This window comes from Alternaria arborescens (genome assembly GCF_004154835.1).
Source record: "Alternaria arborescens strain FERA 675 chromosome Unknown contig_1, whole genome shotgun sequence".
NCBI lineage: Eukaryota > Fungi > Ascomycota > Dothideomycetes > Pleosporales > Pleosporaceae > Alternaria > Alternaria arborescens.
The window spans coordinates 1,804,855-1,827,884 of NW_021167856.1; the positions used below are offsets into that span (position 1 = coordinate 1,804,855).

General features: G+C 50.6%; 13 protein-coding genes across 13 annotated transcripts; 6 read left to right on the forward strand and 7 right to left on the reverse strand.

Annotated features, from left to right (window-relative positions):
• Window positions 1-206: 206 nt before the first annotated feature.
• Window positions 207-1,363, forward strand: AA0111_g696 (hypothetical protein; the record flags this gene model as incomplete). The annotated part of the gene is made up of 2 exons (XM_028653239.1): window positions 207-215; window positions 347-1,363. The coding sequence occupies 2 exons, from the start codon at window positions 207-209 to the stop codon at window positions 1,361-1,363; spliced, it is 1,026 nt and encodes a 341-aa protein (XP_028512101.1).
• A 726-nt stretch (window positions 1,364-2,089) lies between these two features.
• On the forward strand, window positions 2,090-2,782 carry AA0111_g697 (hypothetical protein; the record flags this gene model as incomplete). Its single annotated transcript, XM_028653250.1, has 1 exon — window positions 2,090-2,782. The coding sequence occupies one exon, from the start codon at window positions 2,090-2,092 to the stop codon at window positions 2,780-2,782; it is 693 nt and encodes a 230-aa protein (XP_028512102.1).
• Window positions 2,783-2,996: 214 nt separating this feature from the next.
• On the reverse strand, window positions 2,997-4,218 carry AA0111_g698 (hypothetical protein; the record flags this gene model as incomplete). Its single annotated transcript, XM_028653261.1, has 3 exons — window positions 2,997-3,323; window positions 3,369-3,804; window positions 3,854-4,218. 3 exons carry the CDS (start codon window positions 4,216-4,218, stop codon window positions 2,997-2,999), a joined length of 1,128 nt encoding a protein of 375 aa, XP_028512107.1.
• A 627-nt stretch (window positions 4,219-4,845) lies between these two features.
• Window positions 4,846-6,610, reverse strand: AA0111_g699 (Maltose permease; the record flags this gene model as incomplete). Its single annotated transcript, XM_028653272.1, has 4 exons — window positions 4,846-5,485; window positions 5,536-5,943; window positions 5,993-6,265; window positions 6,321-6,610. 4 exons carry the CDS (start codon window positions 6,608-6,610, stop codon window positions 4,846-4,848), a joined length of 1,611 nt encoding a protein of 536 aa, XP_028512108.1.
• A 721-nt stretch (window positions 6,611-7,331) lies between these two features.
• Window positions 7,332-9,158, forward strand: AA0111_g700 (Alpha-glucosidase; the record flags this gene model as incomplete). The annotated part of the gene is made up of 2 exons (XM_028653285.1): window positions 7,332-7,541; window positions 7,605-9,158. 2 exons carry the CDS (start codon window positions 7,332-7,334, stop codon window positions 9,156-9,158), a joined length of 1,764 nt encoding a protein of 587 aa, XP_028511701.1.
• Window positions 9,159-9,254: 96 nt separating this feature from the next.
• Window positions 9,255-10,279, reverse strand: AA0111_g701 (hypothetical protein; the record flags this gene model as incomplete). Its single annotated transcript, XM_028653296.1, has 2 exons — window positions 9,255-9,997; window positions 10,054-10,279. The coding sequence occupies 2 exons, from the start codon at window positions 10,277-10,279 to the stop codon at window positions 9,255-9,257; spliced, it is 969 nt and encodes a 322-aa protein (XP_028511702.1).
• Window positions 10,280-10,564: 285 nt separating this feature from the next.
• On the forward strand, window positions 10,565-11,239 carry AA0111_g702 (hypothetical protein; the record flags this gene model as incomplete). Its single annotated transcript, XM_028653308.1, has 2 exons — window positions 10,565-10,573; window positions 10,628-11,239. The coding sequence occupies 2 exons, from the start codon at window positions 10,565-10,567 to the stop codon at window positions 11,237-11,239; spliced, it is 621 nt and encodes a 206-aa protein (XP_028511699.1).
• A 300-nt stretch (window positions 11,240-11,539) lies between these two features.
• Window positions 11,540-12,492, reverse strand: AA0111_g703 (hypothetical protein; the record flags this gene model as incomplete). The annotated part of the gene is made up of 2 exons (XM_028653319.1): window positions 11,540-12,291; window positions 12,345-12,492. The coding sequence occupies 2 exons, from the start codon at window positions 12,490-12,492 to the stop codon at window positions 11,540-11,542; spliced, it is 900 nt and encodes a 299-aa protein (XP_028511700.1).
• Window positions 12,493-13,008: 516 nt separating this feature from the next.
• Window positions 13,009-14,197, reverse strand: AA0111_g704 (hypothetical protein; the record flags this gene model as incomplete). The annotated part of the gene is made up of 2 exons (XM_028653330.1): window positions 13,009-14,000; window positions 14,050-14,197. 2 exons carry the CDS (start codon window positions 14,195-14,197, stop codon window positions 13,009-13,011), a joined length of 1,140 nt encoding a protein of 379 aa, XP_028511697.1.
• Window positions 14,198-15,522: 1,325 nt separating this feature from the next.
• Window positions 15,523-16,013, forward strand: AA0111_g705 (hypothetical protein; the record flags this gene model as incomplete). The annotated part of the gene is made up of 2 exons (XM_028653341.1): window positions 15,523-15,798; window positions 15,852-16,013. 2 exons carry the CDS (start codon window positions 15,523-15,525, stop codon window positions 16,011-16,013), a joined length of 438 nt encoding a protein of 145 aa, XP_028511698.1.
• A 1,201-nt stretch (window positions 16,014-17,214) lies between these two features.
• On the reverse strand, window positions 17,215-18,291 carry AA0111_g706 (hypothetical protein; the record flags this gene model as incomplete). The annotated part of the gene is made up of 1 exon (XM_028653352.1): window positions 17,215-18,291. The coding sequence occupies one exon, from the start codon at window positions 18,289-18,291 to the stop codon at window positions 17,215-17,217; it is 1,077 nt and encodes a 358-aa protein (XP_028511695.1).
• Window positions 18,292-19,260: 969 nt separating this feature from the next.
• AA0111_g707 (hypothetical protein) lies at window positions 19,261-20,465 on the forward strand (the record flags this gene model as incomplete). Its single annotated transcript, XM_028653363.1, has 2 exons — window positions 19,261-19,343; window positions 19,400-20,465. The coding sequence occupies 2 exons, from the start codon at window positions 19,261-19,263 to the stop codon at window positions 20,463-20,465; spliced, it is 1,149 nt and encodes a 382-aa protein (XP_028511696.1).
• A 407-nt stretch (window positions 20,466-20,872) lies between these two features.
• On the reverse strand, window positions 20,873-22,408 carry AA0111_g708 (hypothetical protein; the record flags this gene model as incomplete). Its single annotated transcript, XM_028653374.1, has 1 exon — window positions 20,873-22,408. The coding sequence occupies one exon, from the start codon at window positions 22,406-22,408 to the stop codon at window positions 20,873-20,875; it is 1,536 nt and encodes a 511-aa protein (XP_028511627.1).
• Between the last annotated feature and the right edge of the window lie 622 nt (window positions 22,409-23,030).

The following is a 23,030-nucleotide window of genomic DNA, read 5'->3' on the forward strand; positions in this document are numbered from 1 at the left end:
GACATCTCCATGAACCCTTGATCAACTTCGACCTCTGGTTGACGGCATCCCCACACACGGTACCCAACTTCGCATGCACAGTCAGAGTGCCTCCCCCCATCATGCTGCCGATATTTCCCTGAGTATTTCCCGCTTTTCACCTCCTGACTCCACTCTGAACCTGTGACTGTAGAAACGGCACAAAAGCTTCGCAAGAGACCGTCAACATGGACTGGGTAAGCTCAGCCTCTCTATTGTCCTCACCGCGATTAGTGAGCCAAGGCATGAAACATGTCATACAAGTCTACCACCGATGCATGCTTTGTCACCGCTGATCATAAACACTTGATACTAACAGCAAGAACAGATCCGTAAGCGTCGTGGTGAGCGCAAACGCAAAAGACTGGCACCCCGCCGGACATCACTCAACAATTCCCAGCTCGAACTTGATATCGAACAAACACAGAATGGATCGACAGTGGCATCAGCGTGCACGAGATTTTTCTCAATTCGCCGTCAACGAGGTGCGAATACTTGCTTGACACGATACGATCTGCTCGAACAAACTGGTGAAGAACCAGAGTATGCAACCCCAGCAACAGAAGGAGAGACAAATGCGAGACTAGAGCGATCACTTCAATCAATGGAGATAGACGATGGAGAAGAGGTGTTTCGCAACTCATTCGCCACACCGAGTCCATCACCACGACTTCAACCCACTAATTTGGTACCAACTGCCAGCCAGCAAAACGTATTTACCACCTCAAGGTCATCAGAACAGCTACGACCCTCTGATTCAGCATCCAGCGCCGGCCAGCGACCGACACCAACCTCAGAGGCCGACGACGTTACAAGCCAAACCTGGCTTGAGCGAGTAAGCAGCACCATCCGCCGCAAACCCACCATCAAAGCTTTGCAAGCGTACAAGAGCGGGGGCATCCGCTCAGCCTGGGCGTACACTCTTCCCAGAAATTGGAAGACGCGTAATACCGCGGCTACGAAAGCCTGGGTTGATAGTGCCGCGGTGGTTGATGAGCCGCAGCCCACTAGATCAATGGATGATATGGATATCGATGATGAAAGGAGAAGCCCGCTTCCAAGTCACTGGCGCGATGAAGCAGAATCGCAACAGAACTTTATAAGAAGGACAAGTGATGTTGCTGGAGGTGACAGTGAGGTGGGGGATTGGAACAGTCCTAGGGAATCTGGAGATAGGGACGCCCAAGAAGACGACAAAGAGATAGACAAAGAGTTTAGAGACTGGGCGAATCAGCACAAGATGCTGGTTGAGCGGTATGATCCACTTGCTGAGGCAGGTAAACGTTTGTCGGTTTTGAGTCAGACGCCGAAGAACAGGTACAGTGACTATTTTCGGGGATCGTGAAGGGCGGATTGGGACATCGGATTGACCACGGGGCTGGTTCTCGAACCGTCTATTCGAACTCCAGCACAGCACTGACAGCATTTATATCTTTTTCATCCTTCTAGTGTTTCTTAAGGGCACAGGCAACACCCCAAATCGGTTAAATGTGCCACACGTATCCTGGACGAATTTTCTCAGTGCGGATTTGTCGATCATAACACCCTGTACGACTACACTTCCAGCTGCACTCACACCAGGAGCCTACATACTGTTCGGAACAACGACCCGGGACTACGACAGCAGCTGCTGGGAGTAGCGTCAATGGGCATCCTGTATACGAACGTTGCGGACATCCAACCTGGCGTATACATAGTGCAGGTGAAGGCGAAAGAGCCGCGAAGTCCATGTTTTGGTTTTGCATCAACTTCTTATTATCCAAGTTTTGGTTGGCGTTCGAGGTGAAGAGAAGACATGTACCTGCGTTATATTTTTAGTTCTCATTGTAGATAGAGAGTGAAGATCGATACGTACCTTATTGTTATAATACTAGCTATTATTGCCATCTCATCTTCGCACTGGAGGTCATGATACTTCAAGAGCTCATCCCCCTCCAGCTTTTACTCTCTAGCAGATACCACAAACATCTGCTCAACATCAAGAAACCGCTTCACAGCACCAACACCAGCAACACCAGCACAACTCCCTTCTCCTCACCCTTCCACCACCACCACCACAGTAACAGCAACAATGCTGTCAACGCTGAACAAGCTGCGCGTCTTACTGAGCCTGGTGCTCATCGTCATCTTCGCCGCGAGCTCAGATGAGCTACGCATCGCAATCGGCACCCTCTTCTCTTGGGCCCTAGGCCATGTCCTCACACATCGCCTCGCGCTACCGATCAAGTATCGACAAGCCCTCAACACCTACATCCTGGTGTCGTTTTGCCTGCTGGCGGGCCTAAACGACCCTTTCTGCCAAAACACCTTCGGTCGCCTCCTAGACCTCTTTTTCGAGCGAGACCGCTGCGATCCAGACGTGCCTGGGTCGGGCTTCACCGACTGGCACGAGACGTTCCGCCGCCGCAAGGTCTACGAGATTGATCTCGTATGGCAGTTTCTCCGCGCTGTTTTCTTCTGGACGTGCGTGGCGATCTCCCTCCCGATCGTCATTCCGCTCGCCCACTGGCTTTATGCCAACATCAACAAGGAAACGGAGCTGGAGAGGGCTTTTGCCTACATTGAGAAGCATGGCGAGCGGCCGCCGTGGTCGTACAAGCAACCGGAGACCACATTGGTGCGCAAGAGGGATACAAGATACAATCTCATGAGCAGCGAGCTCATCTTCGTCTGTGGTCCTGGTGGAGGGTATGAGACGGTGATCGATGACGACATCGAGGGTGCAATCTCGCGCCGGCGTGCGCTGAGACCAAGATTCGCATGAGCGCTGGTCGCCATGCTGGTGGGATTGTGGTGTCGTCGGCGAGCTGCCTTAGCGCTGGTCGCTGGGGTAGCTCGATCGTTCGAGTACTCGTTCAGTAGAACTCCGGGTTGGTACTAGTTTGGGGTGTTGTCTCAAATTTTACGATCGGTTACGTTCATGAGACTCAGTCCGATTCCAATGGTTGCAGTTGTCGAATGTATGTTCTTTCCTCTCGCTATGCCATTCTCCTCAAATCTGCGTGAAGACCTCTACCAACCTCCTCTTCATATACGAATTGCGTGTCTGGGCTCATGGGGTCGTTGATCATATGGATGGGCATCTGAATCGCTTCACACATATGCCTCATCAAGTCAGGAAGTAATTCGTTGACCTTGGCCAGTAGCAGAGGTATAAACTTCGAGGAGCCACCTGGCAGCTTTGCCAAGAGCAGCATCAACTGCGTCAAGTAATCAGGGGGACTAAGTTCCACTTGCGACGCCGGAAAGGACACAAAAGGCAGGACATCCGCTAGGGCGCAGGCAATGTCGAATATTTTCTCAGTCTAGTTGTGTTAGCAGCAACGCGGACTTGGATGGAAAAAACGCACCATGCCAATCCCGTGAATCTGTAGACTCTGGATAGGAAGCTTCATTGAAAGGATGGTCAAGTCCCGAGCCACCATAATAGGGTATCTAAATGTCAGGCAGTCGTGGACAGAATCCGTAGACAGATAACCAAAGCGAGGAAAAAGTTCCCACAACTTGATCTGTAACCAGAATTGCGATATACGGATATTTGCGGTCTCCTCATTTGAGATCTCGAGTACCACAGGCAACGCAGTACGAACGTCGCGTTCGAGTTTCAGCAACCACTCTTTACTACAATCTTCAGTAGATCCATTCCACACTGCGAAGAAGATATCACTAAGGGGCCGAAAGATTGATGTGAGGTAGCGTAATCCGAGCTCTTCATATGCGTCGAGTGGGTAGGTGGAGAGCGTGACGGGTAGAGTGATTGGCCGATTTCTACGTACACCATGTGCTCTGGAGAATAGTAAGCGCCATGCGTGAACTCACAATCTGTCTAACCTACCTCTCGGAGACCACTAAGATCCAGAACAATCGTTTCCGTGTTTTCTTGTCAAACCAGTCTTGATCCTCATCCTTCAACATCATGAACAGGGTCGTTGCTTCTCTGAGATAGAACCATGCTTGACGGTAGTTTCCTTGGCCAGCGTAAGCCCCGTACAAGAAGAAGGATATGTAAACAGATCGAGGGTCAAGCTGTGTCACCCTGGCTCGGTCGAGAGAAAGCAAAGCATGATCTAAGTAGTAAGTTTTCGGGTTCACTAGTGAAGACTGAGTAGGCCCCCAGCTGGCATCGTCGGTATCGCCAAAATTCGCAATGTATGCACAGAAGGCAAATATGAGCTGACAGGATATTGGCGAAACCTGCATTTTTGTAGCTTCATCTCGCAACACATCGACAGGTAGAAGAGATACCAGTCTATATATACGGTTCTCGTAGACGCCGATGAACTCTCCGAAAACGCTTTGCGTAAATTCTACAGGCGTTGCTGTGGCCGTGATAGCTGACGACGATGAACCATCCTGCGGATCTTCGAAGTTGTTCTGCGAGATTGACCTCAACTCATTGAGTACGGTAGCTCTTGGACCCCTGTTGCCTCCTTGGCCTCGTGGTGCATCGAATGTACATGCTAGGTTTGCTGATAGGCATCCTGCGCAAGGTTGCGAGCCGTTACATTTGGTCTTGCGGCGGCGGCACGCGTCACAAGCCTTCGGAATGACTTTTCGCGCTTTGACGGGGATATTTTGCATCAAGTTCGTTTGTCTACGCGCTGTTTAACAAAATTAGGAGAACAGGCGGGTGGGTTGAGCGGCTGGTCAGACGCGTCCTGTGATAGCCGAGGTAGATTACGTCACATCAACAAGCGCGTGCCTTCTGTCTGGTACGCGTTGAGCGAAGGAGGGACTTCACGAAGACTGCGCTAAATGATTGGAAATTACTCAATTCCTCGATATGGTAAGGAACGGCACTCTACAACTCTCGTCTACGACCCTTCTTCACTCCTTCCACTCCGGGTTCGCAGCGCTCTTCTCATCAGCAACGCGTGCATGCCCGTACGGATCAACTTGAGTGCTAGCAAACTTCCTGGCACTTACCCGCTGCTCAAACAACATGTCAAGCTCACCGTACGTCCGGCCTTTCGGTTCTGGCAGTCTAAAGTACACCCATACCACAACGCAACCACAGGTACCAGCCCAGAAGAACGCTGTTTTCGCACCCCAAGCCCAATTGGCATCGCCGAGCTGATAATTCGTCAAAACGTTGACGACAATGTTCGAGATGTTGTAGAGTGCGCGGGCGAGAACGATAGTCTTCGCTTTCAATCTCGTGGATGACATCTCCGAAACAATTGAGTAGGTTACTGGACCGATCGTGAAGTCGTACACGAAGACGAAAAGAATCAGAACCGCTCCGATGGCCCAATTAGACGCTTGCGTGCCAGCGAAAGAGCATGATCCGACGATGATAAGGATGACAAACAGTGTGCAGCCACCCGAGAAGTGGATCGTTCGCCGGCCAAACTTCTGCATCAACCACCAAGAGCCAGCGGTACCGATTAGGCCAAGGGCCAGCGAGATCATCGACATGTTGAACGATTGCACCGTTGGGAGACCTGCCTTCTGCATGAAATACGCGCTACTCGTTGTTAGCCAGAAACCTTGCTGATCTCAAGTCCATATACTAACAAGTAGCCCATAATGTTGGTCCCACAAATCGTTTGAGCGATCCAGGTAAAGCATACGATTTCGGTCCGTCGGAGATCTGTCCCCTTGAACAAGTCCATCCATCGTGTTCCTTCCGACATGCTCTTTTCCATTTCGTTGGTATGTTCAATCATGGCGATCGTTTCATCGGCGTTGAAGTTTGGGTCTTTATCCGGCGAAGTCAGACGAAGCAATGCAGCTTTAGCGCCTGCCTTATCTCCTTTTCGAACATGCCACCAAGGACTTTCAGGTGCGAGGAAGACACCGACCATGATTGGTATGGGCCAGACCCACTGTATAGCGAAAGGAATACGATAAGCCCATTGGTCCGGACGTTGAACGCAGCCGCGATTTACACCCGCAGCGATGAACTGTCCCATTACCCAGCACCTTGATGAGTTAGCAACCAGCTTTGGGTGGAACAGTCGATCAGGCTTACATGTTGACGAATGTGGTCAGAATCGGCCTCAAGCGTACAGGCGCGACTTCTGATTCGTACTGCGTTGTGAGAGTCTGGAACATGCCCCAGGGTATCCCGCAGAAGACTTCGCCAATGACCAGTGTTTGAACGTTGGGTGCGAAGAAAAGGATGAAGATGAAGGCAGTCATTGACATCAGAGCACCGATCATGGTCTTGCGATAACCATAACGCTCACTGACGAATCCGTTGATGAACAAGCCAATCACTTCACCAGCTCGTGCTCCGTTCGATCTGATACAGTCAGAAAATGTGTTATAACTCGAAGTTGGGTTAATATGAAACTTACAGAGCACTCTGCCAACTCGCCTGAACACTGTACTTACCAGTAGCAGCGTTGAACACCCCGTACTTGCGATTGAACTGAGGGCTGCCGTACAAACTCCCCAACAACGCAAGGTCATACCCTTCCATGATCAGAGCACTCGAGAGGACGACCGACCAGCCGACCGCTTTTGGATAAAGCTTGATCGCTTGGACGAGGGTCATGGATTTCTCATCGTCAGCAGCATGTTGCGCCTCTTCGTTAGGCGCCACGAGCTGTGTTGCCATAGGTTGTCGAAGGTCCTTTTCTGCCATCGTCAGGTTGAGTGGCAGGTGCTGTAAGGAAGAGGCTCGAGTTGATGCAGTATTGCTGAGGCTGTATGCTGGGTTTATAACCATCTACGAGCACAGGTGATCATAGGCAGACTAGGGTCGTCTTTGATGCGGGTTAGCGAGAGCCCAGCAACTCGGACCCCCCATGGTGCCCCAGCTCCGGCAGTAAAACCGCTCACACTGCGCTCTAGATTACTCCAACGGCACAAGATAACGCCACTCGAATTGTGCCCACGAGTCTTTTCGCTGCAAAATGATCGGAGGCAACGCGGAGGTCCTGAATTTGTGCGGCAAAGCATTGGGGTTTTCACGGAGCCAAGGCGGAGGCAACGCGGGAGCAACACGGATGCTGCACTGCGGGGCCAGCACGACTCGCGCGGGCATGCCAACCATTTACAAGCGATCCTTATAACCACGAATCAGAGGTATTATCACAATGAAGTACGTGGGTGGGACTATTAGAGGGTCGGGAAGCAGTTGGGACAATAGATCCCACGAGTTTGCAACCTTCCGCCTCTCTCTTCTAGCTAACCAATGCTTGGAGCTGCCACCATATTGCTACGACTACTCAGTTATCATTGATCAGTTCGTGAAAAGTCGACTGAACAGATCAAATCCCATTTCCGCTTCGTTTCACACTTTTCTGGCTCAAAAGTCATCCTAAGCTTAGCACGGATAGCGAGCTTTCTTCTATCATACTAACATGTCACCACATGTAGACCTTTCATATCATAAACGGGTTTGGTGGAAAGAAGCAACATTCTACCAGATCTATCCCGCGTCATTCAAGGACAGCAATGGGGATGGTTGGGGAGATATTCCTGGTATACTCGAAAATATCAACTATATCGCATCTCTCGGTGTCGATGTAGTGTGGCTGTCGCCCATGTTTGACTCCCCTCAGATCGACATGGTAAGAACTCTGGTGTATGAGATACATATGAAGTCTGTACTAACTCACACACCACAATGTTAGGGCTACGATGTTTCTGATTATGAAGGCGTATATGCACCATACGGCACAGTGCAAGATGTCGAGAAGCTCATCAAAGCTTGCCATGAAAATCATATGAAGATCATTCTCGACCTTGTTGTGAATCATACTAGCGATCAGCACGCCTGGTTCAAAGAAAGTCGAAGTTCAAAGGACAATCCAAAAAGAGACTGGTATTTCTGGCAGCCTGCGCGGTACGATGAGCAAGGAAATCGCATGCCGCCTACCAACTACCGTTCATACTTCGCCGGCGGAACCTGGACTTGGGATGAGCACACAGAAGAATACTATCTTCACCTCTATGACAAATCTCAGCCAGACCTGAATTGGGAGAACGAAGACTGTAGGAAGGCAATATACGACTCGGCAATGCGCTTCTGGCTCGACAAAGGCATCGACGGTTTCCGGGTAGACACAGTAAACAAGTACTCCAAAGTCCTTCCCTTCGCCGATGCGCCCGTCACCGATCCTACCAGTGACATCCAACCCGCCGCCCAAATGTGGTGCAACGGGCCCCGGATTCACGAGTTCATCAAGGAAATGAACCGCGACGTGCTTTCTCATTACAGGACCTACGACGACCAACCCGTCGTAACAGTAGGCGAACTTTCCATGTGTCCAGACCCTGAGTCGGTCGTCCCGTATGTCAGTGCAGCGCAAAAAGAGCTAGATATGGTTTTCCAGTTTGACATCACACATCTAGGCCAAGGTCCACCAGGCTGCAACGACAAGTACGATTTTGCTAAGTGGGAATTACCGGATATGAAGCGCATAGTAGAGAAGTGGCAGTGCTTCATCGAGGGAACCGACGCATGGACGACCGTCTTCAACGAGAACCACGACAATGGCCGGAGTATATCGCGTTTCGCCAATGATGCTCCAGAGTGGCGGGAGAAGAGCGGCAAGCTACTTGCTTTGTGGTTGGTTGGTCAGACTGGATCACCGTTCCTCTATCAAGGTCAAGAAATCGGCATGATTAACGCTCCGGCTTCTTGGGATATGAGCGAAGAGTACAAGGATGTTGAAAGCCAGAACTACTGGGCTGAAGCTGTGAGGTTAGCAGATAACGGCACGGATCCTACACGTAAAGAGAGGATTAAGCTTGGGTTGCAGCTCATGGCTAGGGATCATGCAAGATTACCTTTCCAGTGGAACGAAAGCGCGAATAGTGGGTTTTCGACGGGTGAACCGTGGATGAGGGTGCATGATGAGTATCCTGCGATCAATGCTGCAGCGCAAGAGAAGGATGCGGATAGTGTGCTTTCCTTCTACAAGCGCGCGCTTAGATTAAGGAAGGAACATAAGGATATTTTTGTATATGGATCGTTCGAACTGGTGGATCCAGAGGGGACGGAGATGTTTGTGTACAGGAAGAGGTTCGAGGAGAAGACCGCGCTTGTGGTGCTCAACTTTACGACGAAGGAACAACGGATGGAGTACGATGTCGAGGGCTTGAGGCTGCTGGTGAGCTCGTACGGGAAGGGGATGGAGTCTGGGCTGCGGCCGCTTGAGGGGAGGATCTACATCGACTACTGAGAAGGTGGAGTCAGGTATGTTGGCGAGAACTTGTAGACTTTGTCGATGCGCTATCAAGGGTATACTACAATGCAAAACTCGCGTGCTACTTTCCTTCTATTGTCCCACCCACTTCCCAACGATTGGGAGATACTTGTATAGTTCGTCGTATTCCTTGCCTACCCAGCCCACCATCTTGCCGTCTCTTCCAACAACACCCAAGCCGCCCGCTAGCCACAATGCCGTGAGAGCCGCACTAATTCCGTTGATGGTATACCATCTCCTCTTCCTGACTAACGCCCGGTCCTCTTCTGTCATCTTAACTTGGCTTGGTGCCCAACCCAACCATTTGGCCGCGCCCCAGACGAAGTGCCACACGCCAATTCCTACGAGTGCTGTGAAACCAGTAAACGAAACGGCTGGGTGTAGTGCGAAGCCGTGAGAGATGTATTGGAGGTTGATCAAGGACGAATCTCCGTGTGCATATAGCGGCAGGATACGAGTAGTCCAGACATGGAAGCTGGCAAAAGGTACCAAAGCGTAGCCCAACGCACTCGTTCCACTCAGTTGCGGCCATGGAATTGTGCGCTTGTCAGTTCGTGTCTCCGCACCGTATTTCTTTAGAGCCTGTCTCCTTCTCCATAACCGTAGTGCGATTCCAGATGTAACGTGTGCAACGAGGGGAAGACCAACGAGGAGGGGTTCGGTGAGTGCAGATTGGTAGTATGGCCGTGTGAGCAAGAGGTAGCGATTCGATTCGAGGACAGAGCGTGTTGCAAGCGGTATTATGGAGACGTTTGTTATGTGGAGGGCGGCGAAGGCTGTGAAGGTGTAGGAAGAATACTTTTGTATGCGGAGAACTACAGAGCAATGTCAGCATTGCACCCCTCAACTTCGTGGCAGTGAGAATACGTACGCCACCACGCTGTTCCATGATCACCCAATCGCAGTCCCAATGTGTTCATTCTTCGAATCCCTCTCATCTCCTCTGTTTCCTTCTCAGGTCGTTCCTGTTCGGGGAAATAGCCTTTTTCTCTAAACTCCATCGGTGTGTCTTCGACAGGCGAAGGATCGACTTGTGTAAGGCCCATGACGCCCATCTCTTCGTCTTCTACCGGCGGTAGATCTGGATTGATCTCCATCTTGTGATCTGCGTCGTGGTGGTGCAAATTGCAGTGGTTGGAGAAACGCTACGTTGCTGAGACATTGAATGACGTTGATTCGGTGAGAGAAATAAGTGGGGCTTCGTCGGACCGAGGCGCGTGCAGTTGAGCCGCAACACCAAATGTTCTATCACCACAACGACGCGACTTTACGACCCCACAACCCCACATCCTGCCGACTCGCTTAGGAATCTGTTACAACTGGTGGTTTAGCGCGCTATCAACGCATTTCAAGACCGGCATACACCACATATAGACGCCACCATGCCTCCAGTATGTACTCATCCGACTTACTCTTCCTCGTGCACCCATTGATACAATGCATAGCGAAATAACCCCCTACCGGCGGCAGTCCGCCTGTTCAACTGCGCAATATGCGACAAAGGCTACCCGCGCCAGCTCGACTACGAGAACCACCTCCGCTCCTACGACCACAACCACCGCCAACGTCTCGCTGATATGAAGAAGCTCACTGCTTCAAACGAAACCGAAAGTAGTAAGCCGAAGCAGGGCCTAGAGATGCGGAGTATAGATGTAGAGAACGCGAACAAGAAGCCTGGCGTTGGAAGTCGGTTTACTAAGATCGGTGGAGGTGGTGCTGCGGGTGCTGCGGGTGCTGCAGGTGGCAGGTTTAAGAAGGTTGGTGTTGCTGTTAGTGGAAAGGAGGGTGGTTACGAGGATGTGAGTGGCAAGACTGGAGAGGATACAAAGAAGGTTGTAGATAGCGTAGAAGTCCCTGCTGCTGCTGCAATGCCTATCGTGGAAGCCGATGTCAAGAAAGAAGAGGATGTAGTCATGGCAACTGACGAAGAGGGCGAAGAGATTACTTGGGAAGAGTACGACTTCACAAAGCCAACTGGATGCGATCATGCGAGCTGTCCGGGATGCAAGACGGATGGCATATGGAGCGGCGAATGGATGGCTGTGGATGCCGTTTGATAAGGGGTACTCATTGGTCTTACTTCAACTTCGATACTGTCACTGCACTCTTACAACGAGCAGACACCGCAGTAGTTGAGATTTCATTATATTGCATAGCGCCGGCGTTCAAGGAGTCAGTATGCGGTCCATACCCATGACAGGCTAGAGATTTGTAAGTGTGTTTTATTTGTTCTACGATGTTCATGTTTTCAACTGTTTCTTGTTTCCTGACATCCCGGATTCAATTATTAGATCCTACTCTACCATCAAGAGCAATAGAGAGTCTTACTGGTCTCTTCAAATCCCGCCCCATATTCTTCAACTGCCCCGTGAATTTACCCAATAGTCAATCTCTGTCCAGCTCTTGCCCTTTCGAAAACGTAAGGGAAGAGGCACCAGATGGATGATATAGCGGTCCTTGTACTTGGCAAAGTAAGCACAAGGCCGACGAATGCGAATGCATCTATCATCCGCCGTCTTTTTAGGCTCGCTACCTTCGCTATCATCGGTTCGACTCGGTCCATCACGGATGTATAGACTGCTAATGCAGCATTTTCTCATCATGTACTTTGCCGGGCTGTGAGTAAATTTTGCGTATTTTTGAGCCTTCTTCTTGCCAGACAACCACATCTCTTTGAAATGTCGCTCAAGCTCGGCCCGGACTGGGATAGGAAGGTCGTCCATATTTTTCCACATAACGGGACCCGACGGCCTGGGAATCCGCAGGTGCATGTCCAAGTCTGCCGGTTCGCATATATCTTTCGCTTTTGATTGAACATCAGTCTCGGCTTCCGCATGTCCTGCCTCGCTAGTGATCTCGATGATCTCGTCCTCTTCCTTTACTAGGGTTTGCGCCGCACTCTGTTTGGCGTTCTGAGCTACAATTGCATCGATTCTTGCTCGCTTCGAGTTGTCATCAATCGCTGTGGAAATACTCCGCTTATTGGATGTAGTGACAGATTCCTGAGCAGGGACAGGATGCATAGCAAATGGAGTATAAGCGAGCGGCTGCTGTAAGAAGAGAGGATGTCTGGCTTGGGAGACATGTGGGAGCGATTGGTTTTGTAGGACTATAAGAAGTGAGCTTCAGTATGTTCGCCGACGGTGGCAACGTGGAATCTACCTAGCATCGCGTCTCTCTCGCGAAGGAGAAGTAGAAGGACGTCTTTGACCTTGTCGGTGGGCAGGTACTCAACGAATAGGCCACGACCTGTCTCGTCCAGTTTCTGCAAGGCCTTCAGGAGACCATCGGTGTCAGTGTTGGCGTTCATGCTGTCTTCAGATGACCGTCATCGAGCACTCTCGCGGCGTGCCAGTTTATTGTAACTGGTAGCAGAAATCAAGTTGAAGGGAGAGTGTCCGATATTCTTCTTTTGAGCGCGTTTGTTGCGATCTTGGCATTGGACCCTTCACGAAGGAGCGGTGAATTAACGGCCCTTCACCTTGCCTAGGAGAACGACGTGAGAATTCTAGAGATGATAAACTTCGTCACAGGACGACGCTATTCTCAAACTACATGTAGGCACAGGCTGGCAAAGCTGGATGGCCAGTGGGTTTTCTTCTATTCTTACAATTTCTGGTCACCACCTTACACGCGCGAGTAGACTTTGGGCATTGCCTTAGCCTCTGAACGTTCAGCGTATAGAACCTCTCTGCTTGCCCAGCTATTTTGCCTGTCTCTCAAAATCCTCGTTGGTCTTGTGGGCTTGCCACCGCAAAGGGGTCGAAGAATGCCGATTATTTACACTGGCTCGTCAGCAAGGTATAGTTCATTGTGGTCGGCGTGCTTACTCTATCCAATAGCTGAGCTCAGTCCAGACCTTGCCGACCCGTCTTCCCGGGGGCAGGGGCACGAAACATATATTCATCGAACCGTCGGCCCATTTGACAAAGTGTGCACAAGGATAACCACCTGTTATGCACTGGTCGTCCGCTGTCTCCTTAAGACTGCCACCTATAGTATAAAGAGACCTGCTACTAAGACGACTATTTTTCGAAACGATCAAGGACCGGATACATGCAGGCATGGTCATGTAGTGCTCGGGATTTTGCAACAATTTCTCATAGTTATCAAGTATCCATGGCTGTGACCTCCATACTTCTGCAAACCGGCAGTGAATGTTTTGTTGAACGTCGTTTGGTAGTTCCGTAAAGGTCTTGTAGACCTGTTTCCCATCAACCCCCCGGATTAGAAGGCATACAGGTAGATTGAGATGTCCATGATAGTCCGCTGCAGTAGTATGGATGAAACGGGCTTGTGTCGAACCTTCTCCGATAGGATGAGATGGTAGAAGCATGCCATAACCATTGCCTCCGATACCATCTTGCACTGCTGGGGACTGAGAAGATGATGCAGCCAGGCTGTTACGACTGCTACTCCCAGAGCTAGTTTGCGCCTCTGGAGGTTCGATGGTTTGTGTCCTTTCAAGGTTGGGTGATATATTTGGGGCCGAGACACTGCCAATTCTGCTACCAGGTTGTACTGGTGGAGACTCCTCTCGTTTTATTGGAATTTTTGGCTGGACAACAATATTGGAATCTTCCCACTCGTCGTCACTAACAAGATCAATCGTCTCATGCTCTTGCTTGACTGCCACTGAGTTCAAATTATTTCTGACGACTTCGGTCAGAGAACTATCGGATCTGGGTCTTTTGTGGTTCCGCAGAGTTACCGCGTTATGTGCTCGATTGGTCACATTGCTAGGCTCTTCGCGTGCAACATGTACGGTAGGCTCAGCATAAGGGCTTTGATTCAACTGAGTCTGAATGGCAATGTTTTCTGGGAGTGTTAGTGGAAATATGTTTGGGATCGTGGTGGTCGGACCAACCTCGATCCTGGTCTCGTTCTCGAAGAGCGACCTTGAGAAGCGCAATGAGGTCCTCTTGCGGCAGGAAACCCAATATACGATCACGGCCTGCCTCAGTCAGTCGCTGTAGATCGCCCAGTAGACCGTCGATCCGATCGGTATCACTCATACTGCAAGCTGCATGCTGTGTGATGTGCTCAGATGCCCGTGTCATTGATCGGACCCACGACCGCCACGCGATCACGTGATGCACACGCTAAAGGAGTGGTCTGTGCAGGAACATCGAAGTTCCATCTCATTGCTCTCTCTAGTTGGATAACGTCGCATCTCACAGGTAATACAATCTCAACTCCGAAACACCACTCGTTACACAAAGATGGTATGGTATGAGAACATCTGGCTTCAAAATTGGTCGTGAAGGTTAGCATAGAGGCGTGTTATCAAACTTACCGCCGTGACAACAGCTCTTACCAAAGTAATAAACATGGTCTAGTCAAACGCTAATCATCCTACTTAACTTTACCACCCAGGTTTGCTTCTCACTCGAGCCTCGTAGCATTATCTAACCTATTTAGTGAACCGCGTCTTCAGACTAGGTAATTTCCAGGCTTCCCCATCAAGATAGTCGCAGCAAGTAGCAACCGCTGAAGACGGCTTAGTTAAATGTGGAGTACGCAGATCATACGTAAGGTTTTACGGCCGTAAGGTTTTGCGGCCGTAAGGTCTAAAGCGAGTGTAGACTTCACATAGTTTGCATAGCCGCTAGGCTGATGCTACCCTTGAATTTTACGTCATCGCAGACAGATGTTCAGCCGGTATGTAATGGGGTAACTGAGTAGACCCTCTTTTCTCAGCCAGGACTATCGAGTCCTCAGAACCCAGTAGACACGGCGCAGCAACAAAGCAAGAGACTTAGGCTCCAGCGCTCGTGCAAATGCAATATTGAAAATCACTCATTCCGTAATGACGAACTATATGCTCGACTAAGGCTCAACGCAAAAGGATATGAATGTGTATATTTAACAACCTACTTAAATAACAACACAAAGTCCTCAAATGATGCTATAACTTATGATCATCGTAATACGTGGCGATAGAGCAACTGAAGAACTTCCACCTGCCACTCTTGATCTGCAGACAGCGCATAGCTTCACAACAATGCCAGTAGCACAGAACTCGGCTACTAGCATAATGCTGTTTCGCATGATTCGACTCTCTAAATCATCATCCCCTCACCCTTACGTACGTAGACCGGAGGGCGAGGCTTGGAGCGGAGTCAATCACTAATCAGCCGTAAGGCATTCTACCAGTTTACCCACGACTAATCGTGTTCAAGGATCATGCTTTTGTCGAAACAGTATGTACTGCGACTGAATCACAGCTAGGTTTCTATTCGCTCAAGAAACCTGCGAAACAATATATAAAGCGTCCGAACTTCTCCTATCTACTCAAGCAGAAAACTGTCCCTCGTCAAACAGCCAACTTCCAATTACAATGCCTCTCTGGAGAATCTACTCCCATCCCGACACCTTCACTCTTGATCAGAAGAGAGGCATCGCCGCCGCAATAACGAAACATTATGATGTCCTACCAGCCTTTTACGTCGATGTCATCTTCGTCGATTGCAAAGAGGGGAATGTATGGGTTGGACCAGAATCAAAGACGAATTTTGTTCGCATTGTCGTAGAACAGATTGCACGGGCAATGCCAAGTCCAGACACTGCAGAAGGTCGAGCATGGCGTACTGGATGGATGGACAAGATCAACGAGGTATGTGGCTGGCATACGTTGTGTCACGCAGAACACTCTAAGTTCATACGTAGACTCTTCGTCCATACATACTCGACAGAAAGGAGCTTGACTGGGAGATGCATATCTCAGAGACTCCGCGGGACCTGTGGCGTGTTCAAGGCATCGATCCCCCGCCAACGGATTCTGAGGCAGAAAAGTCTTGGAAGGCAAAGAATTACGCACATCCCTACTAAACTCTCGATACTATCGGAAATGATCGCCTTAAGTATCGAAACGATAGAAGAGCCAATCTCATACATGATAACCACGATTTTGCGCTCCTCCAGCAATATTGCTCCCAGTGAAAACTTATGAAATCTTCGTGTTGTGCTGCGAGACGCTGTGCCAACCGAGTTAACTGCCAGCCCTGCTCGGATGCAAGACTGCTATCTTTATTCACCTCGACCTGAGTAAGCCTGTTTTGCCGCCTAGGTGATTGCCTTGATACATTTGTTGCTTGCGAAATGATTCGATATACAAGGGTGTGTAGCAATTCTGTCTTATCGTGCTGTTGCTACAGCAAGCCCAGGCAAACTTGTCGCATCCAAGAAGCTATTTATATGTTCAGTCCCAATTTTAATCTCACTCTTCCACTTGACCGGACCGCGCACTTGGAACATGACGACAACTTATCCACATGAATCTGCCCTTGGCACTGAGCGCATTACAGTATATGCTGACACACTTCTCAGCCTGACGAAAGGCAGACAATATAGCAATCTCCCATGTTTCAGTAACACTCGAATTCTAGCATTCATCCACCAACTAACAGACAAGCAACTTGATTATGTCGTCGCCAGACTCTTACAGCTTGGCCACGATAAATCGGTGATTAGGCATCACGTGGGCGACTCGGATAAGACTGAGTTGGGTGAGCGTAAGTAGATCCGACCACGCTCAAAGCTGTAAAGTCTATGCTGACATCATGTCTCATCCTAGTGACTAATCAGGAATTTGGCGAGAGAATAGCAACTTATTGGAACGAAAAAATTGATGACACCAATGACAGAACACATGATTGGAGAAGATTGATCAGGGAAAAAGTGCTATTCCGTTTGCTTGACTCTTGTGTGGCGAGACATAAACTTGATTCGACACGTAGTAAGCCATCCACATAAGCGAACGCGCATTTGATACTGACCATCAGCAGCGGTCATATTGCCCGAAGATAATCCAGGCTGGGCTGCGATATGTGCTAGGAGGATTATGGAAAGGATCGTCCCAGCAGAAACGGACAACGGTGCCCCAACGACAGTGATAGTGACGCAGCAACCAGATCGGGAAACAGGGCTGATGGCAGACAAGGATGGTTTGGCTTTGATTCGAACGGTGATCGACGAACAGAAACATAACTCGTACGCTTGATGAAAGTGCTAGTGGAATCATCCGGGCGATTCATAGAATCTCATGTAGACTTCCGACAACTGCTCTTGCCTCGTCTTGCAGACGCTTCACCAGACTTCCAGCATCCTCGACACTATGCACTAGGCCGACTGCAGCCCCAGCATATGTAGCTAGTCTTCCCTCTGGTCCCCATCCAGCATCTCCCGACTTCTCAGCTTCGTCATGAAGTCTCTTCAGCTCCTCAAACGAGACACCCGCTTGGTGATCATGCCAGCTTTTATTCGTAATGCCGCGGGGGCTATACTGCTCGGGCCAGCCCATAGTGCCTCGTAGATGGTTGTATAGCATCGTTTTGGTCGTGCTTTGAGCACCATCCGTAGCGCGTACAACTTCGTTCTGATAGCCTTTGCTGATGCGGGCTTCTGTAGATGCGAGGAAGCGTGTACCCATAGCCACGCCATGAGATCCAAGAGCAAGTGCAGCAGCGATACCGCGGCCATCAGCGATTCCTCCAGCGGCTATCAATGATATTCTTGAATCGCGAACTTGATCTGCGACTTCGGGGAAGAGAGTCATGATGCCCATACCGTCTGTTGCCCTTCCATGACCACCGGCTTCCGCACCCTGGATGACCAGTACATCTGGTCGGTGAACGCTATTCGCAGCCTCTACACTCTCCTTCAGGGTACCAGTCTGAATCCATATGTGAATACCAGGCGATGCCTCACGAAGACTGGCTGTCCATTCGTCCAGTTCGTCTTGTCCCCTTCGAGGAGCAAACAGCCATGCAGCGCAAGGATGATACTCTCCTACTGCTTTGGTTGCTGACTGAAGATCTCCGTTCCAGAGCTGGAATCCTACACCCAGCGGTAGTGTCTTCCCAGATTGATATGAGTCTGAAAAGATAGATCCCGGAGTCTCGCTCAGCAGTTCGCGTACCGTTTTAAGGTCTTTAGCTGTATCTTCAGGCTTAGCACCGGGGCCAATGAAACCCAACCCACCAGCTTTGGATACTTCGAGAGCTAGGCGGGGACCAGCCATGACGCGCATCGGTGCTCCGACAATGAAAGGAGATGTGATCCAAGGGAAGACATTGGTGAGCTTCGTGCGCATCCTGCCGGAAGTCATCGCGTTGCGTATTGGATTCATATCTACGCTCTGTTGTTACGAAGAATCGGGTGCTGATATCATTTATAGTCATGAAGCGAGGTTCATGGTCGCAACGTGAAAACTGGTAAGCGCAGTGCCTATATAGGAACTCTGATGCACGAACTAGCTTCGTACACCACTGTTCCAAGCTTTACCAAAAACCAGATATCGCGGATTGAGAGGTCTTAAGACTTTGCGATTCCTACCAATGCTTGGAGATTCTGCGACTTTTCCACGGAGAAAGTGAGTTCAGCGCGTTTTAGTTACGTCAAAGCACGCGATGAGAGGAGCGCTCTCGCGTCAAGGGCGCGTTCAGATGACTCGCGAGGGCACGGGCCTACTTTTACCTCCAGCACTCGATCGAGCACCTGTACCTACCAAAGTGATATCGCGCAGTCGCCTTTGTGAGTATGGGTGAAACCAGACTCAGAAACAACGTCATCCAGATGTGACAGTCGTGTCATAGACAAAGCGGACCGAACGAGATCCTTCCGATCTTCCTCCTTCCGGTTTCGTCCGCAATTCGCGAGTAATAGTCAGAACTGTGACGACGAGAACTCAGAAGGAGCTTGGGCAATGGAGTGTCGAGAGTAGTTAAGATAAAACCTACATGCCCCGCCGTTGTGCTAGCATGTCAGAAATATCAGAAAGTCAGAAGGCGTAGGATTGTACCCGGTCGGCCTGACCCGGGGAGTCAGTATGGACGCAACTCCGTATCTTGAGCACGACGTGATTGTCAATTGAGGTCAATGTAGAGGCTTGTTCGACACGTGTTCGGCACCAAGCATTGGTTATGGATACTATCCCTGCACAGCTTGGAACCGGACGAACACTCCGCGTCCTTCCTACTACTTATATATCGGTCGCAAGATAGACTTTCCCGAGCCATCTTCATCAGACAATACCACAATCTTGGACGAAAAGCAAATCAACCTTCATTCAAACAAAATGGTTATTAAAGTAGGACTTATTGGTCTCAGTTCCGTCACCACCAATGTCTCCGCCAGTCCAGGAGATAGTTGGGCCGCAAGGTACATACACTACCTTTCGGGTATCTAGCTGGAGTCAAACTAACCCTTGTACTTAGCGCCCATCTACCATACCTACTCGCCTCGCCACACTACGAAATAGTAGCTCTCTGTAACTCAAGCGTCAAGTCAGCGCAAACAGCAGCTCAGCGCTACAATCTACCGTCCAGCGTCAAGGCCTATGGTAGCTCTGAGGATCTAGCTAAGGACCCCGATGTCGACCTCGTCGTCTGCTCGGTTCGGGTGGATAGGCATCACCAGTTGATGATGCCTGTCATCAAGGCAGGCAAGGATGTATACGTCGAATGGCCACTAGCATCCAACCTCACTCAGGCTACAGAAATGTACACGGCAGCCCAGAAGAGCGGCAGCAAGACCATCGTCGGGCTGCAATCCCGCTCGAACCCCTATATCCGAAAAATCAAAGAGCTGGTAGCAAACAAGACCGTTGGAGACCTCCTCAGCTCGACACAGGAATTCACTCTCGGTTGGGTCGGCGACGTCGAGCCCCCCGCAGTCGAGTACTTCACCAAGAAAGAAAGCGGTGGCAACTTCCTCACAATTCTCTTCGGTCACACTGCAGACCCCGTCTTTCATGCGTTAGGCGGTTTGGAAGAACTTTCCGCGTTATTGACGACCCGCTGGCCTGAGACCAAGCTTTTACACGCAGATGGAAGTTTCGACCGTCTGGTCAAGCGCGAGACGCCCGATCACGTTATGCTGCAAGGTACTCTTAAGAACAATGGCGCGCCTATCTCGATGACAGCAAGGAGTGGCAAGGGATTCAAGGACTCGCCGAACCTTGTATGGAGGATCTTTGGCACCAAGGGTGAGATTCGCTTAACGTCCGCTGCGATGCTTACTCTAGCGCTTGGTGGAGAGAAGATTGAGGTGTTTGATCATGAGAAGGATACAGTGGAAGTGGTGAATGTGGAGTATGCTGAGGCAGTGAAAGACTTGTCGCCTTTTGCGAAGGATATCGGTATGTTGTATGAAGGCTTTGTCAAGGGGTGGGGTGTAGAGGAAGGGTTTGTCAACTTTGAACAAGCGGTTGGTATGCACAAGATTATTGATTGTATGGAGAAGAGCAGCGAAGAAAGGAAATACAAAAAGGTAGCGGTCTGATGCAAGGCAAGGTAGGGTGACATACGTCAAAAGCAATGGATAGAAGCATTAAAATCAGCTCGTCTTGAGACGGGAGTTTCCAGTCATTCACATGAGCGGATAATGCGCATATACATTGAGTTTGATCTAACTAATATCCAACACTATCATCACATCACCATCCGTGGTATATCCAAAAGTCTCTACCACTATCCGTGAATAATCATAAAATGTCTGCCGACCTCAAAGTCGACAGCTAGCTAGCGCCGTGCTCAAATGGCATTTGCCAGAAGGGTATCCAAACCTTAAACAGAAAAGAAAAAGCAAATCATCGCCGCTCATTGAAGTGGTTCGCCAGAATCATAAATGTCGTAAACTTAGTAAGCTTGATAAACTCCCTGCCGCACATGGTCAGGAACAAGTTCTCTCTACTCGCGCAACAAGCCGCCAATGCCAAGACCTACACCTTGATCGAGCCGTCCGCGCTTGGGCGGACTTGTTTGAGTGCGGAGATCCGCTGTCGAAGGCATGCGACCGCGCTTCAATTCGCCTGCACGGGTGAGGCCGGAGCCTTTCTTGACTTGGCCGAAGATTTTGGTTTGCACGAGGTTCGCTGGTTGAACTAGTGGTGGTGCGGACATCATGCCCTTGGCAGGTGGTGCTCTTTGCAGGAGACTTCTTGCCATCTGGCTGGCTTGGGACTCGGGCACCTCATCTTCTTCACGGTCAGTGAAGGCTTCCTCTTCATCGGCACTGGACGCGGTAATGGTCGAGTTGCTACTTTGACGACGCGTGTTTGATGGCTTGGCCTGGTAGTGCGCTGGGGGAGCTGATTGTGGAATGTTGGTTGGGACAAAAAGTGGCGGTGTGCGGGGCACTTCGGCGCGGGGGAACGCAGCTCTTCTGTTTGGTGTTTGTGGCAGCGAGGACATGGACTGTGCGCCTCGCTGGTGACTGAAACGTGATCGGGGTGCATATTGCCTGATGGGCGTTGTGGGAGCAGTAGCTACCTCCTGGCTCAGCATCTTGTCGGCTAATAGAAGAGCTTCGAAGTTGTTTTGACCCCTGCTTTCCTCGGAGAGGTGTGGCACTCTGTTGAGGACGTTTCTGGGAGTTGGCTGATGTGGGGTTCCGTAGTTTGATCGTGGCGAGGATTGCTCGATCTGCTCAAGAAGGGGTGCGATGTGATCGCGGTTCTTGCGAATCCTCGTCTTGAGTCGATCATTTTCATCCAGGACGCTAGCAAGCTCGCCTTCTCGGTGCTCGGTGACACGCTTTTGCTGCTCAAGCATATCGCGAAGCTCCTCATTTTCGCTCTGCAACATCTGATTCTGGCGGCTCATTTCTGATAGCAGAACTGTGTTGGCTGCGTTTGCCGACTCTTGGTAGGTTTGTTCTGGGGTCACCATGTTGTTTCGGCGTTTCTCTTCAGCTTGTTGTAGAACGTCAAGCTCTCGCTGAGCCATAGCTAGCTCGACAGCCATTCGACTTGCAGACTCCTGGCTCTCCATTACAGCCATATTGTACTGAAGTTTATAGTGCGCTGCGGAGAGCCGCATGTCGCGCAAGGCGTTAGAGATGTTGTTGACCATGGTTCTCAGCTCCTCGGCGGAGGCACTGTTGACCTGGTCTTGTGGGTAGAGACCTGCACCCATGTCTGTCAAGGCAGACGGCTGGTTGGGCAACTTGCTGGTTGGTGGGGGAGATGTGAGCTGCGGAGTTGGAGGAGTAGGCGTCCTCATGGCTGCACGAGTACCAGGGATCTGAGAAGAGGGTGGAGGGGTCATAGAAGACGTAGTCCGGGGTGCGGGGGAGGTGAATTTGACTTGATCTGGGGACGCGAGTTTTGACATGGCAAGTGCTGCCGACTCAGCAGGCGACGGAGAACAAAGCTTTGGTGGTGTTTCAGGTTGCGCATTCTCGGTGGTAGGCATCAATGAGTCTTGCGACGGTAAGTAGTGCATTGCTTGTGGATCCATTCTGCCTCAGGCGCAATTGGCCTAAGCAGTGTGCGACAATCAGAAAGATGCAGAGGCTGTGCCTGGTCGGAAAGATGGCGTGTGGTCGAGCAGAAATTTGCTTTGTGCAATCCAACTCTGATACGCGGGAATTGTGGTGTCAAAGAGCTTGAGTATGTAGCGTTGGCGGTGGGTGACGCGGTTTAGCTAGGCGACGAAGACGATAGCGGTGGTAGCAGGGGTGCGCGTCGATGCGCGTTTGCCAAAGAAGAGTCGCGGGGATTATACGACGGTGATAGCGTCCAAACGGAAGTGAACAGGTGTTTGGAGGCGACGTGGCTCTTGCGGAGGGTAGTGTTGGGTGTGTGGAGGGACAATGTCGTCGGTGCGGAAGGCGCGTGGAGCGAGGTTGGAGCGTTGGAGGAAGGACCCGCCGGTCGTCCCTGCTCAACCAACCGGCGCTAGGCCAGACCTGTCAGTGTAGTGGAAACATGAACACTCCCTCTGGTTTCACGGGGCAACGGTCGCCTCCCGCTCGCTCAGACGCCCCTCTGCACCCGGCGCGGAGAATTGCCCGTCGAAAAGCAACCTGGCGACAAGTGGAGGACCCTTAATCTGGTTGGACGTG